This window comes from Microcaecilia unicolor, chromosome 2 (genome assembly GCF_901765095.1).
Source record: "Microcaecilia unicolor chromosome 2, aMicUni1.1, whole genome shotgun sequence".
Taxonomy (NCBI): Eukaryota; Metazoa; Chordata; class Amphibia; order Gymnophiona; family Siphonopidae; genus Microcaecilia; species Microcaecilia unicolor.
This window is the reverse complement of record NC_044032.1, coordinates 12367818-12387087: the sequence shown is the minus strand read 5'-3', so window position 1 is coordinate 12387087 and position 19270 is coordinate 12367818. Positions and strand designations below refer to the sequence as shown.

The following is a 19270-nucleotide window of genomic DNA, read 5'->3' as shown; positions in this document are numbered from 1 at the left end:
TGGTATAATTTTAGATTCTAGTTTATCTTATGAACACCAGATTAATGCTTTGGTAAGGAAATTCTTTTTTCATCAAAGGAAACTGAGAGCCATTAGGGCATCCTTAAGCCCTGGTGGATTTTGAACAAAAGCACAGGTAATTTTGCTTCCATTATTGGACTACTGTAATTCTTTATATCGAGGTATAAATAAACAACAAATGCGATAACTCCAGCCTCTGCAGAATACAGCTGGCTAGGTTAATCTTTGCATCAGGCAGGTTTTGTGAAGTCAGCCCCCTGCTGAATAACTTACATTGGCTAAGATTAGAACCTTGAATTCAATTTTAAATTTCCTGTCTGGTCTATAAATGTGTTTATGGTGCTAATTCAGTTACGGTAGGAAACGTGCTTATTCCCAAGTCATAGAAGACTTCTAAACAGCTCTAAAAATCTGTCTCTCGATGACCTTTCTGTAAAAAACATGTGATTGAAGTCTGTTTGGGAACATTGTTTTGCCTTCCAAGGCACAAAAATATGGACTAGTCCAGTCCACCTACAACAGTTCACTTAACTACTCCTTACAGTTCATTTCGAAAGGTCTTAAAAATGTATTTGTTCGTTTCTTAATGTTATATTTTATAAAAACCACTAACACACAAGGGACCAGCATAAATTAAAAATTGGCCTTTCCGGTTGGGGGGCGTGTCAAGATGGCGACCTGAGCGTTTGTGTTGATCGCTCGTGTCGGTTCTGCGGGTGATTTCTACCTTTTTGATCTTCAAAATGCCTCATACAAAAAGAAAGGGGATAGTGAAAGGCCAAACGCCAGTGGCCCGAACTTCCTCCCCATCCCAGCAGACGATAGAGCGATTCACTACGCTCATTCCAACTACAAAGGCGTCCGATTCCGAGCTGAGGACTGAAGGAGGAGCCTCGGTCCTCTCGGACTTAGAAACATCCTTATCGCCGCCAAATAATCGACCTCCATGTCCAGCGTTTCAAGAACAGAGTGCGGAGATTCAGACCCATACGGAAGTCGTTCAGGGTCAAATCTCTCATGGCGTCGACTCGTTCCAGAACGCTGAGAGAACAACGTTGGAAGGAAATCCTCCCATGGAGATTACTCTTCAAGCGATTTGGGAGGCATTGCAGGGATTGAATCAGTCTGTTTTGAACTCAGCTCGGGAGACCTCTCAGTTAGTGAGTAAGATTGATTCATTAACTTGTTCTTTTGAAAAGACTAAGCAGGAATCAGGGTTGCAAATGCAACAAATTCAACAAGAAGTTAAAACCTTAAAAACAATAACTGAATCTTTGACTGTAGATAAAACTATTATACACAAGAAAATAGAACAGTTTGAAAACTTTAATAGACGATTGAATCTGAGACTGTTAAATTTTCCTTGGTTAAAAAACATTGGTTCTACTGAAATGTTTAAAAAATATCTACAAGATGTTTTGCTGTTTCCGGCTTCAGCTATACCCCCTTTAAATAAAACGTATTACTTACCGATACCTGTACAAGCTGAACCTGGGGATAGCGAAGATAGATTGGATCACCCGAAGAGACTACTACTAGATCAACATACTACACAAGAACCTTTAGATATTTCTTTGATACTGGAAACATCATTTTCTGAAATAGAACAGCGTAGAACTCTTTTGGTGTCTTTTGTTTTTGAGCAGGACTTAAATTCAGTATTGAAGTTATATTTCAGAAATTCTTTGAAAATGTTCTGTGGTCAGAGAATTTGGGTATATCCTGATGTCTGTAAAACAACTCAAGATAGGAGGAAAAAATTCCTGACTTTTCGAGAGGAAACCCGAGCTTTGGGGGCAACATTTTTGCTTGCATATCCCTGTAAATGCCTGATTAAATATATGGGTATAAAATATATATTTTATGAACCAGAACATCTTAAAGCTTTTTTAGAAATGAAAAAGCTAATTGTTAAACCTAAAGAGTAATAAGAATGTTATTATACTGATTATTAGAGATTTAACGGGAATGTTAGGTCAGGCCATATATAGCAGTGCTTTTTTTTTTTCTTTTTTATTTGGATCTCCTATTGTCCTGATAACCTCCCCCCCTTCTTTGGTATAATTTTGGTTGTGGTCTAAAGAATTGTATAATTTGATATATGAAAAATTTTGTATGGGAAGATTTCATCAAAGAATATGTATTCAAAGATATGCAATGTGTTACAGAAACATGTTAATCGTGTAAAAATATATATGAAAACTTAAATAAAATAAAAAAATAAAAAATAAAAAAAAACACTAACATGGATATATTTTTATTAAGATTAGATTATTAATTTTAATGTAATTCTGTCTGGTTGGGGATACCTCTTTGTTCTGTGATCCGCTTTGGATTGCAACTTAAAAGCAGAATAGAATATAAAATATTAATTTGTATGTTCTTTTCCCTGGATTTTAGCAATCTGGCACCAAATAACACCATAGAAACATTTTCAGACAAATATAACTCTAGTTTGATTAAACATTGACTTAAACTAACTCAGTTAATGCAGTTTTTTTTAATGAAGAACATGACGCCCTGTTACTTCTTTTTGTCTTTCAGATTCAAAAGCATATTCTTCCCACAAGTTTCCAATCAGGTAAGTAGATTCTTTTCTTTTCTCCCTCTGCCTTTCTTCTCTTTGTTCCTGTGAATTGTTCAATCTTAAGTGTGCACACTTTGGTCTAAGAAAGCAGTCACTTTTTTTTTTTGTACCCCGTGCTTTTCCACTCATGGCAGGCTCAATGCGGCTTAGGTACTTATTTGTACCTGGGGCAATGGAGGGTTAAGTGACTTGCCCAGAGTCACAAGGAGCTGCCTGTTCCTGAAGTGGGAATTGAACCTAGTTCCCCAGGACCAAAGTCCACCACTCTAACCACTAGGCCACTCCTCTTCCTCCACTTAGCTTTAATTGTCCAGTTTTGTGTTTGCAGGGATAATGTTGTTCGGCTTTGAAGATCTCCAGGTCTTAGGTCTTCATCTCGACTCTTCTTCCTCTTTTCCTTCCTACTCTGATTTTAACCAGATCAATAAGAGAACCCCCGTCTACCTGGTGTGTGGACCCCTCAATGTGTCCTGCTTTAGCATATTACTATCATTTTAAAATAAACAAATAATTCTGGGTCCCTAATTATCCCAGGCCACAGCATCAGTCCAACAGCACCTTTCAATAGGTCTTACAATGTTAATTCACAGTCACTCACTTCCTCACTTTATGCTACTTGTCACCTAAATGCAGCAAACATATAACACACAATCTACAGAACAGTCACAGCTCTCGAGTGAACTCAGAACATCTGTTAACCCAAGTCTCCGCAATTCTCTGTCCTTAACATTTTCCCTCACCCTCACGGTCTGTATCTCTCCTCACTAATCATCCCCTACGTACCACCTAGGGTTCTTTGTTTCTTTACTAACCAATTCCATCAAATCCCCACTGTACGACAGGCCCACGAGGAGTTGACCATTCTTTTCTATAGCGCTTTGTTTCTGGAACTCACACTATGATTTCAACCTTCCTACCCTAAATTCAGAACTTATCTGAAGACCTGTTTAATTGAAAAAGCTTTTGGCCCATGGTCTGGCAACACTACAACCATGAGGATCCAGTAACGTCCACAATCTCTCCCACCTAAACTCATGTATGTTTGTGACTTTTACTAACCACCTACTGTATGTGGCCATTTCAACTGGCTTCCTGTTACCTAGCTCTTTACTAATCTCTCTTTGGTCCTTTTGCTTCCCTATGACAAATGGCATTCTTTCCATTTCTTTATTATTTTGAATTTTGGATACCGCTTTTCTATTGCATAAGGAAAGATAGTATATTAAGTAAAATAAACCATAAACTATGGTCACAACTCCCACAAGTTTTGGACTGGTCTGGTGAGGACATTAAGGAAAGCACTTTTACAGATTTACCCACATATCCCCTCACTGTATTTATTAATTACTCCTTTTCTCCATCTATACTTCCTCCCTCGGTGCTCTGATCTCAGCCCACGATTTTCAATATCACCTTTACGCTGATGACTCCCAGATCTACCTCTCCACACCAGAAATCTCGGCAGAAATCCAGGACAAGATATCTGCCTGCCTGTCTGACATTGCTGCCTGGATGTCTCACCGCAACCTGAAGCTCAATATGTCTAAAACTGAGCTCCTTATCTTCCCACCTAAAGCAACCTCTGCCCTTCCCCCACTCTCTATTTCTGTCGACAACACACTCATTCTTCCTGTCTCATCTGCTCGTAACCTTGGGGTCATCTTCGACTCTTCCCTCTCCTTCTCTGCACATATTCAACAGATTGCTAAAACCTGTCATTTCTTCCTCTATAATATCGCCAAAATTCGCCGTCTGCTTTCTGAGCATGCTACCAGCACCCCTTATCCACACTCTCATCACCTCTCGCTTGGACTACTGCAATTTGCTTCTCACAGGTCTGCCACTCAGCCATCTCTCTCCTCTTCAATCTGTTCAAAATTCTGCTGCACGATTAATATTTCGCCAAAGTCGCTATACCCATATCAGCCCTCTTCTGAAGTCACTTCACTGGCTCCCTATCCATTTCCGTATACAGTTCAAGCTCCTCTTATTAACCTATAAGTGCATTCACTCTGCTGCCCCTCACTACCTCTCCACCCTCATCTCTCCCTACACTCCTTCCCAGGAACTCCGTTCACTAGGCAAATCTCTCCTAATTGCACCCTTATCCTCCATCGCTAACTCCAGACTCCGTTCCTTTTATCTCACCGCACCTTATGCCTGGAATAGACTTCCTGAGCCATTACGTCAAGCTCCATCCCTGGCTGCCTTCAAATCCAGGCTAAAGACCTACCTGTTTGATGCTGCTTTTAATTCCTAACTTGTCACCTGCTCGTAACCTTTATCTTGTCTTCCTCTCTTCAATAGTCCCTTTTCCCTATGTGTCCTATCTGTCTGTCCTACCCTTATCCCTTATTTGTCCTGTCTGTCTGTCCTGATTTAGATTGTAAGCTCTTTTGAGCAAGGACTGTATTTTCTTCATGTTCAATTATGAAGCGCTGCGTACGACTGGTAGCGCTGTAGAAATGATTTGTAGTAGTAGTAGTATACATTTGGATTTTGCTCATATTTTTCAGTATTAGCTGAAGGTGAGTTACATTCAGATTCTCTAGGTATTTCCCTGTCCCTGGAGGATTCAAAACACAGTGCCTAAATTTATGTGCAATTGCTTGCATAAATGAATAGAATACTAGCACTCATGCAGGTAAGTGCACGTTTAGAATAGCACTGAGTGCTCAAGTGGTAAGTGAGCACTCGGCATTATTCTACAAATCACGCTTGCAACTTAACATTATATGCAAGGGGCACATTCACAGGTAAGGAGCATGGGCTGGACTAGTATTTCGCATGTAACTTACATAATACTGCAACCTACACAAACCATATGCACAATAATCAAACATCTGAAACCACTAGACAAAATGTCAAACAGGATCACCTGGTCACTTGCCTGCCTGGTGTGAAGGTGGCGAACCCTAGGCATCACCTAGATAGGAATTTAGATAGTGCGGGGGAAGTGCATGTAGGCTGTTAGGTAGAAAGCTGAAATCCAGATCCTCCAGTGTACCATTTTTAGAAATGCTCCCATTCCACGCACAGGACCCAAGAGGCAGGCAGAGCTCCAAAGTCTCAATGCGTGGTTGAGACGATGGTGCAGGGATGAGGGATTTAGATTTGTTAGGAAAAGGGCAACATTCATCCAGTCTATAAGTCATGAATTAGATTAGAATAGTGAATTGCTACGGGGATCTGTACTGGGACCAGTGGTATTTAACATATTGATAAATGATCTGGAAATCAGAATGACGAGTGAGGTGATTACATTTGCAGATGGCGCAAAACTATTCAAGGTTGTTAAAACACATGTGAAAAATTGAAGGAAGACCTTTGAAAACTGGAAGACTGGGCATCCAAATGCACCTTTTTTAAACCCAGACACGCTAACCGCTGCTACAACATCCTCTAGCAAAGAGTTCCAGAGCTTAACTATTCATTGAGTGAAAAAATATTTCCTCCTATTTGTTTTAAAAGTATTTCCATATAACATCCTTGAGTGTCCCCTAGTCTTTGTACTTTTCGAACGAGTAAAAAATCGATTTGCTTCTACTTGTTCTACACCACTCAGGATTTTGTAGCCCTCAATCATATTCCCCTTCATTTGTCTCTTTTCCAAGCTGAAGAACCCCCCCTTTAACCTTTCCTCATACGAGAGGTGTTCCATCCCCTTTATCATTTTGGTCGCTCTTCTTTGAACCTTTTCTAATTCCACTATATCTTTTTTGAGATATGATGACCAGAAATGAACACAATACTCAAGGTGAGGCTGTGCCATGGAGCGATACAGAGGTATTATAGTATTCTTGGTCTTTTTTACCATCCCTTTCCTCCTAGCATACTGTTGGCTTTTTTTGACCACCGCCTCGCAATGGGCAAATTTCAGTGCATTGTCTATAACACCCCTAGATCTTTTTCTTAGGTGCTGACTCCCAAGTTGGACCTAGCATCAGAGACTTTTGAAAACAAATATGTTTTTAATCTTATTTCAACTAGAAGAATATTCCAAAATTTTTCTGTTTGAAATGTGAATGATTTCTCATAAAAACTTTTCAATTTACCTCTATGGTGGGAAATTGCAAAAACAAAACAAGAGAGACATATATGCTCGTTGGCACCCAGGAATACCCATAAGAATTATCAATAATATCAAATCACTTGGATTATAACCCTCTAAAAATGTAAAAACAAAGCAGCACATCATATCTGCTGCTCTCATCTGCTCTATGCTTCCCTTATGTTCCTGGGGGATCTCTTCCTCCCATTTCCTCCCTGCTTCCCTTACTGCAGGACTTCTTCCTTCTATCTGCTGCTCCTCATCATCTCCCTGCTTCCCTTCCATTCCTGCAGGACCTCTTCCTCCTATCTGCTGCTCCTCATCATCTCCCTGCTTCCCTTACATTCTTGCAGGACCTCTTCCTCCTATCTGCTGCTCCTCATCATCTCCCTGCTTCCCTTACATTCCTGCAGGACCTCTTCCTCCTATCTGCTGCTGCTCCTCATCATCTCCCTGCTTCCCTTACATTTTTGCAGGACCTCTTCCTTCTATCTGCTGCTCCTCATCATCTCCCTGCTTCCCTTACATTCCTGCAGGACCTCTTCTTCCTATCTGCTGCTCCTCATCATCTACTTGATTCTCTTACATTTCTGCAGGACCTCTTCCTCCTATCTGCTGCTCCTCATCATCTCCCTGCTTCCCTTACATTTCTGCAGGACCTCTTCTTCCTATCTGCTGCTGCTGCTCCTCATCATCTACTTGATTCTCTTACATTTTTGCAGGACCTCTTCCTTCTATCTGCTGCTCCTCATCATCTCCCTGCTTCCCTTACATTTCTGCAGGACCTCTTCTTCCTATCTGCTGCTCCTCATCATCTACTTGATTCCCTTACATTCCTGCAGGACCTCTTCTTCATATTTGCTGCTCCTCAACATCTCCCTGCTTCCCTTACATTCCTGCAGGACCTCTTCCTCCTATCTGCTGCTCCTCATCATCTCCCTGCTTCCCTTACATTCCTGCAGGACCTCTTCCTCCTATCTGCTGCTCCTCATCATCTCCCTGCTTCCCTTACATTCCTGCAGGACCTCTTCCTCCTATCTGCTGCTCCTCATCATCTCCCTGCTTCCCTTACATTCCTGCAGGACCTCTTCTTCCTATCTGCTGCTCCTCATCATCTACTTGATTCCCTTACATTCCTGCAGGACCTCTTCTTCATATCTGCTGCTCCTCATCATCTCCCTGCTTCCCTTACATTCTTGCAGGATATCTTCCTCCTATCTGCTGCTCTCTACCTGCCTCTTTTGCTTCACTCCATGCGTGTTCTTTTCTGCTTTTCTGACCCCCTCCCCACAGGACCCATAGGACTTTTGCTTACTTTCTGTTGCCCCAACATGCCTCCCTTGAACTGCACCTCCTATCATCTGCCTTTACCTCACTTGCAGCCACTTGCTCTGCAGGAAACCTGTCTCCTATCTGCTGCCCCTCTCAATTTACTCTGTAGGACTTGTGCCTACACTTTTCTGCATATTCTGCAATATCTCTGACTCTAACTATAGTGTTTACAAGTGTGAACAGATTTTTGTACATGTGAGAAACCTCTCACCTTCTTTGCTAACCTGAGGAAGATACTGCAGGAGGTGCTGATAGGTTGGGTTCTCCTCAGATCCAGCCTGCAACAGAAAGCACCGGATACAATCAGCTGGAGGCAGATGGACATTATTATTATTATTAGCATTTGTATAGCGCTACTAGACGCACGCAGTGCTGAACATCTGACACAAAGAGACAGTCCCTGCTCAAAAGAGCTTACAATCTAAATAATACAGACAGACAAGACAGATACGGGTGATGAAAAGTAATGGGTAATGAAGTAATAGGTGAAGAGAAATGGGTGAGAAGGAAGGAAGGGACAAGAGGAGGGCAATTGAGTAGAAGTTAGGAGCCAAAAGCAGCAGTGAAAAGGTGGGTTTTCAGCATAGTTTTGAAAACAGGTAGAGATGGAGTTAGACATATAGGTCCAGGAAGTCCATTCCAGGCATAAGGTGCTACGAGAGAAAAGGAACGAAGCCTGGAGTTAGCAGTGGAGGAGAAGGGGGACGACAAGAGAGATTTGTCCAGTGAGCGGAGTTCACGGGGAGGAATGTAGAGAGAGATAAGAGTGGAGAGGTAATGGGGGACATTCTTTATCCTTTAGCAGACCTTCATTGTGCTGGTGATAGGCAGACATCACATACCATTCTTCTGTGCCTCACTACCATTCTTCTCTTCCTCCCTGACATTGTCCCCTGGGGGACACTGGGGATAGGCAGAAGCTCTGTACAGCTCCTCTCTGCCTCACCAAAGCATTGCGAAACTCGGCCAGAGTCAAGGGGACAATATTAGAGCATAAGTGATGGGAATAATCCCGGTATTATAGGGTATGCAACATCATGGGGGAAGGTGGAATTGAATGAGTTCAAGGGGAGTAGATGATGTGAGATCTGAAATAGAATCACACATAAGCAAATAGGAAACAGAGCATATTTTATGGAGTTCATTAAGTGTTACATCGATTGTATGTAGTAACTCAGACACTTCTCTTCCTTTCTATTTATACACATACATATATCTAAGTGTATGTAGATCTTACCCAAGAGTATATTCACTATAGGGGACGTATATTACCCGGTGCTATACAGTGGTGGAAATAAGTATTTGATCCCTTGCTGATTTTGTAAGTTTGCCCACTGACAAAGACATGAGCAGCCCATAATTGAAGGGTAGGTTATTGGTAACAGTGAGAGATAGCACATCACAAATTAAATCCGGAAAATCACATTGTGGAAAGTATATGAATTTATTTGCATTCTGCAGAGGGAAATAAGTATTTGATCCCCCACCAACCAGTAAGAGATCTGGCCCCTACAGACCAGGTAGATGCTCCAAATCAACTCGTTACCTGCATGACAGACAGCTGTCGGCAATAGTCACCTGTATGAAAGACACCTGTCCACAGACTCAGTGAATCAGTCAGACTCTAACCTCTACAAAATGGCCAAGAGCAAGGAGCTGTCTAAGGATGTCAGGGACAAGATCATACACCTGCACAAGGCTGGAATGGGCTACAAAACCATCAGTAAGACGCTGGGCGAGAAGGAGACAACTGTTGGTGCCATAGTAAGAAAATGGAAGAAGTACAAAATGACTGTCAATCGACAAAGATCTGGGGCTCCACGCAAAATCTCACCTCGTGGGGTATCCTTGATCATGAGGAAGGTTAGAAATCAGCCTACAACTACAAGGGGGGAACTTGTCAATGATCTCAAGGCAGCTGGGACCACTGTCACCACGAAAACCATTGGTAACACATTACGACATAACGGATTGCAATCCTGCAGTGCCCGCAAGGTCCCCCTGCTCCGGAAGGCACATGTGACGGCCCGTCTGAAGTTTGCCAGTGAACACCTGGATGATGCCGAGAGTGATTGGGAGAAGGTGCTGTGGTCAGATGAGACAAAAATTGAGCTCTTTGGCATGAACTCAACTCGCCGTGTTTGGAGGAAGAGAAATGCTGCCTATGACCCAAAGAACACCGTCCCCACTGTCAAGCATGGAGGTGGAAATGTTATGTTTTGGGGGTGTTTCTCTGCTAAGGGCACAGGACTACTTCACCGCATCAATGGGAGAATGGATGGGGCCATGTACCGTACAATTCTGAGTGACAACCTCCTTCCCTCCGCCAGGGCCGTAAAAATGGGTCGTGGCTGGGTCTTCCAGCACGACAATGACCCAAAACATACAGCCAAGGCAACAAAGGAGTGGCTCAGGAAGAAGCACATTAGGGTCATGGAGTGGCCTAGCCAGTCACCAGACCTTAATCCCATTGAAAACTTATGGAGGGAGCTGAAGCTGCGAGTTGCCAAGCGACAGCCCAGAACTCTTAATGATTTAGAGATGATCTGCAAAGAGGAGTGGACCAAAATTCCTCCTGACATGTGTGCAAACCTCATCATCAACTACAGAAGACGTCTGACCGCTGTGCTTGCCAACAAGGGTTTTGCCACCAAGTATTAGGTCTTGTTTGCCAGAGGGATTAAATACTTATTTCCCTCTGCAGAATGCAAATAAATTCATATACTTTCCACAATGTGATTTTCCGGATTTAATTTGTGATGTGCTATCTCTCACTGTTACCAATAACCTACCCTTCAATTATGGGCTGCTCATGTCTTTGTCAGTGGGCAAACTTACAAAATCAGCAAGGGATCAAATACTTATTTCCACCACTGTATATGGTATGAGATAATTATGTGTATAGGTGGGAAAGGTAATTTGCTCATTTGTTAAACAATAGAGGGCATATATGAAACATAAGCAGGGATCAGCTAATGAGCTATTTACTTTGATTTAACTAGAATGGTGAAAATAAGATGTAATCTCTTTGTTTTCAATTGAGAGGTAAAAAAACTGTGAGAGTAAGTACATACTTTTTTTTGAAAATGGAACACTGTGTTGTGCAATGATGGTTCCTATGATTCCACCAAATATTCCCCTGGGGATGTAATGGTATGAATTTGCTAGAACTGAGCACATATCACTTTAAATTAATTTCAAATTAGTTTAAATTAATTGGATTTGATAAAAGAACACTGAGCTAGATTATTAAAAAAAATTTAAATTTTAACTGCCAGACCCTCGACCATTCTTCTAACTCTTGGAGACCCCTTCTCATTGTTTCTGCTCCCTCCAGGGTATCCACTCTATTGGACTGGATGGACCTTGCAGGTCTTTTTCTGCCGTCATCTACTATGTTTGAACTATGGTTGTCATCCGCAAAAAGGCAAACCTTTCCTTCCAACCCTTCTGGCAGCAGGGGGTGCAGTACACCGGTGGGCAAGACATCTGGAGCTTTGTGTGCAGGTCAGAGCAGAGGTCAACAGCAGGGGCTTAGCAGCTATTCAGTCTATGCCCTACTGTGGTTCGCAGCTCTGTGGCCATGGACATATATCTGAACGGGTGGGACCAAGGGGGCAGGTCCAGTGGGTTACAAAACTCCACCACTTCCCTTGGGAGAGAACTCCAGATATCCACTGCCCTTTCCATGAGAAATAGGGGAAGGAAAAGGGACTGATATACCTCCTTTTCTGTGGTTTTTGCATCTACATTCAAAGTGATTTACATAGTATATACCGGTCCTTATTTGCACCTGGGGCAACGGAGAGTTTAGTGACTTACCCAGAATCACAAATTGCTGCAGTGGGAATTGAACCCAGTTCCCCAGGATCAAAGTCCACTGCACTAAACACTAGGCTACTCCTCCACCAATAAGAGCCAACCTCATCAGTGATGTCACAATGGCTTGATTGCCCCATACTTGGCTCACTTCTGATATTATGATGTCATAAGGGAAATGGGATTTGATATACCGCCTTTCTGAGGTTTTTGCAACTACATTCAAAGCGGTTTACATAGTATGTACAGGTACCTGTTTGTACCTGGGGCAATGGAGGGTTAAGTGACTTGCCCAGAGGGGAATTGAACCCAGTTCCCCAGGATCAAAGTCACTGCACTAACCAGTGGGCTACTCCTACTCCTGATATTGGTTCTTGGCCTACCGTCTTGCAGCTTCATATGGTAAACCCCTACTTTGAGAAACTCCTTTCTACTGAAATAGGTTTGCTGCTTAAAATTTGTTGATATTTTTAAAGTTTTTTATTTTGAAATTTTTCACTGGATAACAATACAAAGTGAAATGACAGTGATATCTCCAAATACTGTGGAACAAAAACGCTAAAACATCATACACTTAACGAAAGAAAGTGTATCATACCACACCACTGTCCCCTATAAAAGTTGTTAATATTTTTTAGATTTACAATATCTGTCATAAACCCCATCACAGGTATATTCATGTATGTCCCTTAATCTCATCTCTGACCCAACACCTCTACCCTAAAACTCACTCCTGGAGGAGTAGCCTAGTGGTTAGTGCAGTGGACTTTGATCCTGGGGAACTGAGTTCAATTCCCACTGCAGCTCCTGTTCAAACTTCTTCTACTAACCTATAAATGTACTCACTCTGCTGCTCCCCAGTATCTCTCCACACTCGTCCTTCCCTACACCCCTTCCCGTGCACTCCGCTCCATGGATAAATCCTTCTTATCTGTTCCCTTCTCCGCTACTGCCAACTCCAGACTTCGCTCCTTCTGTCTTGCTGCGCCCTGTGCCTGGAATAGACTTCCTGAGCCCCTACGTCTTGCCCCATCCTTGGCCACCTTTAAATCTAGACTGAAAGCCCACCTCTTTAACATTGCTTTTGACTCGTAACCACTTGTATCCACTCGCCTCCACCTACCCTCCTCTCCTCCTTCCTCTACACATTAATTGATGTTTGCTTTATTTTTTGTCTACTAGATTGTAAGCTCTTTGAGCAGGGACTGTCTTTCTTCTATGTTTGTGCAGCGCTGCGTATACTTTGTAGTGCTATAGAAATGCTAAATAGTAGTAGTAGTAGCTCCTTGTGACTCTGGGCAAGTCACTTAACCCTCCATTGCCCCTGGTACAAAATAAGTACCTGAATATATGTAAACCACTGTGAATGTAGTTGCAAAAACCTCAGAAAGGCGGTATATCAAGTCGCATTTCCCTTTTCCCTTATTGAGATGTGGCTCTCCGGAAGCCCTCAGCTGATATCCCGAAATTACCTGTATAAAAGCCGCCAGTACTGCCAGACCCCCGGGTTTTGTCATGGCTTCTCGGATGTTGCTGAACTCTGTGGAATAGTGAACCACATGGATCTGTAATAAGAGCAGAGACAGAGCAGGTCAATCTTTTCTCCTTGGTAGCTTAAGTTAATAGCAGGGCTTCTTAACCAGGGGTGGGGTGGGCGAGAAGGGGTCAAACGGTGTGGGGAGAAGGTCTGGAAATCTGAGGCAATTTATTGAAACTTTCTAGACAGAGTGAAGACACTTATTAGGACACTTATTGGTAGAATAACTAAGTACAACCGTAACAGTTAGCGGTTAACAGCGACATAAGTGGCTGTCAGTAGTCAATCCGTGGGTTTAGGAAGGTGGTGCGAGGGTTTCATTGTTAGAACATAAGAACCGCCATACTGGGAAAAGACCAATGGTCCATCAAGCCCAGCATCCTGTCTCCAACAGCGGCCAAGCCAGGCTTCAAGAACCTGGCAAAACCCATTAAAAAATATATATATATTGTAATTTTTAATAATGTTCAATGGACTTTTCCCTCAGGAATCTGTCCAAACCCCCTTTAAACTCCGTAAGGCCAGCTGCTGTCACTACATTTTCCGGCAACGAGTTCCAGAGTCCAACTACACGCTGAGTAAAGAAAAACTTTCTCCTGTTTGTTTTAAATCTACCATATTCTAACTTCAGTTAAAGGGGCACAGGAACCAAAAAAGGTTAAGAACCCCTGCTATTTACTATTTGCTCAGATACTACTTTGCCGGACTGTTACCCATAATACCTTTGTAAGTAAGTCATTATCAGTGGTTTTCATAAATACAGCAGCGGAGCTAAAGGTCAGGCAGAGGAAGCCTAACTGAAAAATAAGTTATAAGATGAGACCCCAGTACCAGCAGGACGTGAAAAGGATCAGACTCCAGTACCAGGAAGATGTGACCCCTCTCTTCACTCTAACGAAACACTGCAAGTTGATACCCTGGTACCAGCAGGACGTGAAAAGGATCGGACTCCAGTACCAGGAAGATGTGAACCCCTTCTCTTCACACTAAAGAAACACTGCAAGTTGATACCATGGTACCAGCAGGACGTGAAAAGGATCAGACTCCAGTACCAGGAAGATGTGACCCCCTTCTCTTCACACTAAAGAAACACTGCAAGTTGATACCATAGTACCAGCAGGACGTGAAAAGGATCAGACTCCAGTACCAGGAAGATGTGACCCCTCTCTTCACTCTAAAGAAACACTGCAAGTTGATACCCTGGTACCAGCAGGACATGGAAAGGATGATATTCCAGTACCAGGAGGACGTGACCCCATCCTAACACTATAGAAACACTACGAAATGATACCTCCATATTGGAAGATGCGAAAAGCAACGGGAGAATGTGACTCCTAACCTCTCACTAAAGAAACACTGGTAAAAAGTTCTCGTAATCTCAGGATCATTTTGGATTCCCAACTTTCATGTATCCCTCAAGTGTCAGCTATTTGAAAATCTGGTTTCTTTATCCTTCGGCAACTACGCTCTGTTCATACCTTCTCTGATGAAGACACTTTTCACTCATTTATTTTGTCACTTTTCATACCAAGATCGATTACTGTAATATAGTCTACCTAAGATGAAAGCGATCCTTAAGAAATATCAAATGCTACAAAATACTGCAATTCATTTTCTATCCTGCTTATAATCGAAAGAGAAAAACGCCTATATTGCGACCCAAATCGGGAGATGGGCGTCTTTCTCCCGTGGGTGCCCAAATCGGTATAATCGAAAGCCGATTTTGGGCGTTTCCAACTGCAATCCATCGCGGAAACGGGTAAAGTTGACGGGGGCGTGTCGGAGGCGTGGTGAAGGTGTAACTGGGGCGTGGTTATTGGCCGAGGAGAGATGGGCGTCTTTAGCTGATAATCGAAAAAAAAAAAAAAAGCCTTTTTACCACGATTTTGAGTCACTTTTTTTGTACCCTTTTCTTTCACGAACAAGTCCCAAAAAAGTGCCCCAACTGCCCAGATGACCACCGGAGGGAATCGGGGATGACCTCCCCGGACTCCCCCAGTGGTCACTAACCCCCTCCCACAAAAAAAAACACTTTAATAACTTTCTTTCCAGCCTCTATGCCAGCCTCAAATGCTGTACCCACCTCTATGACAGCAGAATGTGTTCTATCCTGTGACAGCCTTTCCCTGGTTCTGATGTGGCTTTCGGGTGAGTGTGACACCTTTTCTGTTAAGGGCACTGCAGAGTCACATCAGCAATGCATTGTGGTGGGTGTAGGGTATTGAGCTCCGTGATTCCACTAGCTTGTGTTAAATGCTCACAATGTTGGTAGTTGGTAGGCCCTACTCCCATGGTGCTTTTCCCCCTGCTTACTGGGTCAGAGTGTGCCCTGTTTTGTTTCCGGTAGTCCATGAGGTAGTGGCCATTTTTGTAAGCCAGTTTTAGATCCCTTTCACGTGTTAGCCACGTTACAGAACTTAGTTCTTACCTTGAATGTGGCTGAAAGAGGGCATTGTACACCATTCTGCCAGCTATGACCTACTGCTAATCTCAGTACCAGGGAGACTCATTGCCAGTGGGGCACAACCTCTGATCTGCAGTTAACTGTGAGTAAGCGTGCTTATTCCAATAAAGGACGTTTTCGGAGAGATTAGTCTTCAGGTGTCAACTGGTGTGCCAATGTTATATAGCAGCAACAAGTCCTAGAGGCCTGCGTGTATGCAGGTCCCTGGAGCACTTTTAGTGGGTACCGCAGTGCACTTCAGCCAGGTGGACCCAGGCCCATCCCCCCCACCTGTAACACTTGTGCTGGTAAATGGGAGGTCTCCAAAACCCACTGTACCTACATGTAGGTGCCCCCTTCACCCCTAAGAGCTATGGTAGTGTTGTACATTTGTGGGTAGTGGGTTTTGGGGGAGGGGGGTTGGGTGCTCAGCACCCATGGTAAAGGAGCTATGCATGTGGGAGCGTTGTCTGAAGTCCACCAAACTGACCTCTAGGGTGCCCAGTTGGTGTCCTGGCATGTCAGGGGGGTGCGAGTGTACTACGAATCCTGGCCCCTCCCACGACCAAGTGGCTCAGATTAGGACGTTTTTGAGCTGGGCGTTTTTAGTTTCCATTATCGCTAAAAAAAACAAATGCCCAGCTGAAAAACATCCATTTTTTTTCGAAAATACTGTCTGTCCTGCCTCTTCACGTACCCGTTTTCGGACATAGACGCCCATGGAGATAGGCGTTCGCGTTCGATTATGCCCCTCTATGTAACCTATGAAGTTTTGATCATGTAACTCCAGCATTGAAACAACACCATTGGCCTCTCTATCGAATATCTCGGTTCAAGGTTTTACCGTTTGCTTTTAAGGGATTCCCCCGTGCTTGGCCTCTCCTACTATTCCCTGTACACCTACACGACCTTTACGATCACAAAATAACTATCACATGGTCCTTCCGGAACCCTGTTCAGTGCAGTTAAAAACTACTAGACGCACTGATTTTTATGTTGTAGCTCTGTCCCTTTGGAAGTCCCTTTGCTATCCCTTCAGAATAGCACTTGCTATTCGTAATGAGTTGTCGTTGAAAAAATTCAAAATAGCGCTGGAGACATGGCTTTTTAAAAAGGCCAATGATATCTGATTGGTCTGGAGTCGGGGCGTGCTGTTGACTGCCCTGTAGCTTTGGAGTCCTTTTACTAAGGTCCACTGAAAAATGGCCTGCGGTAGTGTAGACGCGTGTTTTGGTGTGTAAGTGCGCAGAATTATTTTTTAGCGCACCTACAAAAAATACATTTAAAAATTTTTTGCCGAAAATGCACGTGCGGCAAAATGAAAACTGCTGCGCATCCATTTTTGGGTATGAGAGCTTACTGCAAACCATTGACCTAACACTAACGTCTCACGCGGTAACCGGGCGGTAATGGTCTATGCGCATCAAATGCCACTTGACGTGCGTAGCTGCTGCGCGTCAGAAAATAAAAAATATTTTTCAGATGCACGTAGCAGACGCACGCCAAAATTGAAATTACTGCAAAGACCATGCGGTAACCGGGCAGTAACTCCAATTTGACATGCGTTGGGCATGCGTAGGCACCTACGCAGCTAATTAAAAGGGCCCCTACGTCTTTGTCCTTCTGTTGTTGGCATGAAGGCTGCTTTTACTACTTTCCATTGCGTATTTTAGTTTGTAAACTGCCTTGCCCTGCTTAGTCAGTTAAAATGGTATATCGTAAGTTCCTAATAAAGAAATGATTAAATAAGATGATACCCTGGTACCAGCAGGACATGGAAAGGATGATACTCCAGGAGGATGTGACCCCAAACCTAATGTTACAGAAACAGTAGAAGTTGGTACCACTTAGCGTTAGGCCAGGTATAAGTTTTTGCAATAAAAATAAATAAATACCTCAGTACCAGGAGGATTTGAACAGCATTTATACTACTCAGGCAATTTTGCTACTGCTAAAGATCTTCAATACAAATCTTTCCAGACTTTGCCTTTTCCACTCCAAGCTGCATAATTTTGGAACAAACTATCTTTTTATTTATTTACTTGTTGCATTTGTATCCCACATTTTCCCACCTATTTGCAGGCTCAATGTGGCTTACAATGCTCCATTATGGCATTCTTGAAGGGGGCAGACTCAAAAAAGATGTCAGGAAGTATTTTTTCACAGAGAGAGTGGTTGATGCTTGGAATGCCCTCCCGCGGGAGGTGGTGGAGAAGAAAACGGTAACGGAATTCAAACATGTGTGGGATAAACATAAAGGAATCCTGTTCCGAGGGAATGGATCCTCAGAAGCTTAGCCAAAATTGGGTGATGGAGCCGGTAGGGGGAAGAGGGGTTGGTGGTTGGGAGGCGGGGAATAGTGCTGGGCAGACTTATACGGTTTGTGCCAGAGCCGGTGGTTGGGAGGAGGGACTGGTGGTTGGGAGGTGGGGATAGTGCTGGGCAAACTTATACAGTCTGTGCCCTGAAAAAGACAGGTACAAATCAAGGTAAGGTATACACATGAGTTTATCTTGTTGGGCAGACTGGATGGACTGTGCAGGTCTTTTTCTGCCGTCATCTACTATTATGGCATTCGCCATTCCAGAGGGAGAAGAATACAAATTGGTGTTACATTGAGAACATAGAAAAAAAAAACTTAATAGAATTAAACAGTTATGCAAACAAATCTTGGAAGAAATCAGTTTAGAATACAAGATACAGAAGCGATATGTTACGATTATAATTGTTGCTCATTGTGGTATGCCTTGTTGAAGAGGTAGGTCTTCAGGGAAATACGAAAGTTAGTTAATTCGTAAATTGTTTTTAGGTCAAGTGGCAATACATTCCACATCTGTGTGCCTAGGTAGGAAAAGCTGGACGCATGTGTTAGTTTGTATTTTATTCCTTTACCGTTGGGGAAGTGAAGATTGAGGAATGTGCGGGATGATCTTTCACACTGAGAAATCAAACTAATTACCATAATTAAGAAAATCTTTTCTCCCTCCTTTTCATACTTGGCAGCAATATTTTGCCTGCAAATGTGGCCTATATCACTCATTTTGTCTCTTTTTGTAAGTTTATTAATGCTGTTCTATTTAATTAACTATCTGAATTTGTCTAGTTAGGATTATTTTAATAATCATGTGAATTTTATTTTGGATGTATATCCCAGTATATGTTGCTGGTTTTTTACGTGATCTGCTTCGAACCAAATTTGGTGCAGGCGGAACATAAGAAGCAGTTAATGTAATTAACTAAACCGTGTTAAGCGCTATCACGTGCGTCATGTGAGAGAAAAGGCTTACCATGAAATGCACTGAAGCATTTTGCAGTGAGTTGCCTGTCAGCGCATCCTAATCGCATGCTATTTATTTTTTGGGAAATTTTTTTTGGGAAGGAGATTGTCATAGATTAGATTTATTAGTTTGATATACCGATCGATACTAATGTGTCTGAGCAGATTACAAGCAAAAGTATGCACTACACATCAATAAATCC

At 42.8% G+C, this 19270-nt stretch overlaps 1 protein-coding gene across 1 annotated transcript in view; it reads right to left on the bottom strand.

Annotated features, from left to right (window-relative positions):
- The window catches only part of CA9 (carbonic anhydrase 9), a 230676-nt gene that overhangs the window by 65838 nt on the left and 145568 nt on the right, over positions 1-19270 (bottom strand). Inside the window, exons 5-6 of the mRNA XM_030192759.1 lie at positions 13283-13375; positions 8203-8269 (exon numbers count right to left, since the gene is read on the bottom strand). Coding sequence (XP_030048619.1) covers positions 8203-8269; positions 13283-13375 — 160 coding nt within the window. The remainder of the gene's footprint in view (positions 1-8202; positions 8270-13282; positions 13376-19270) is intronic.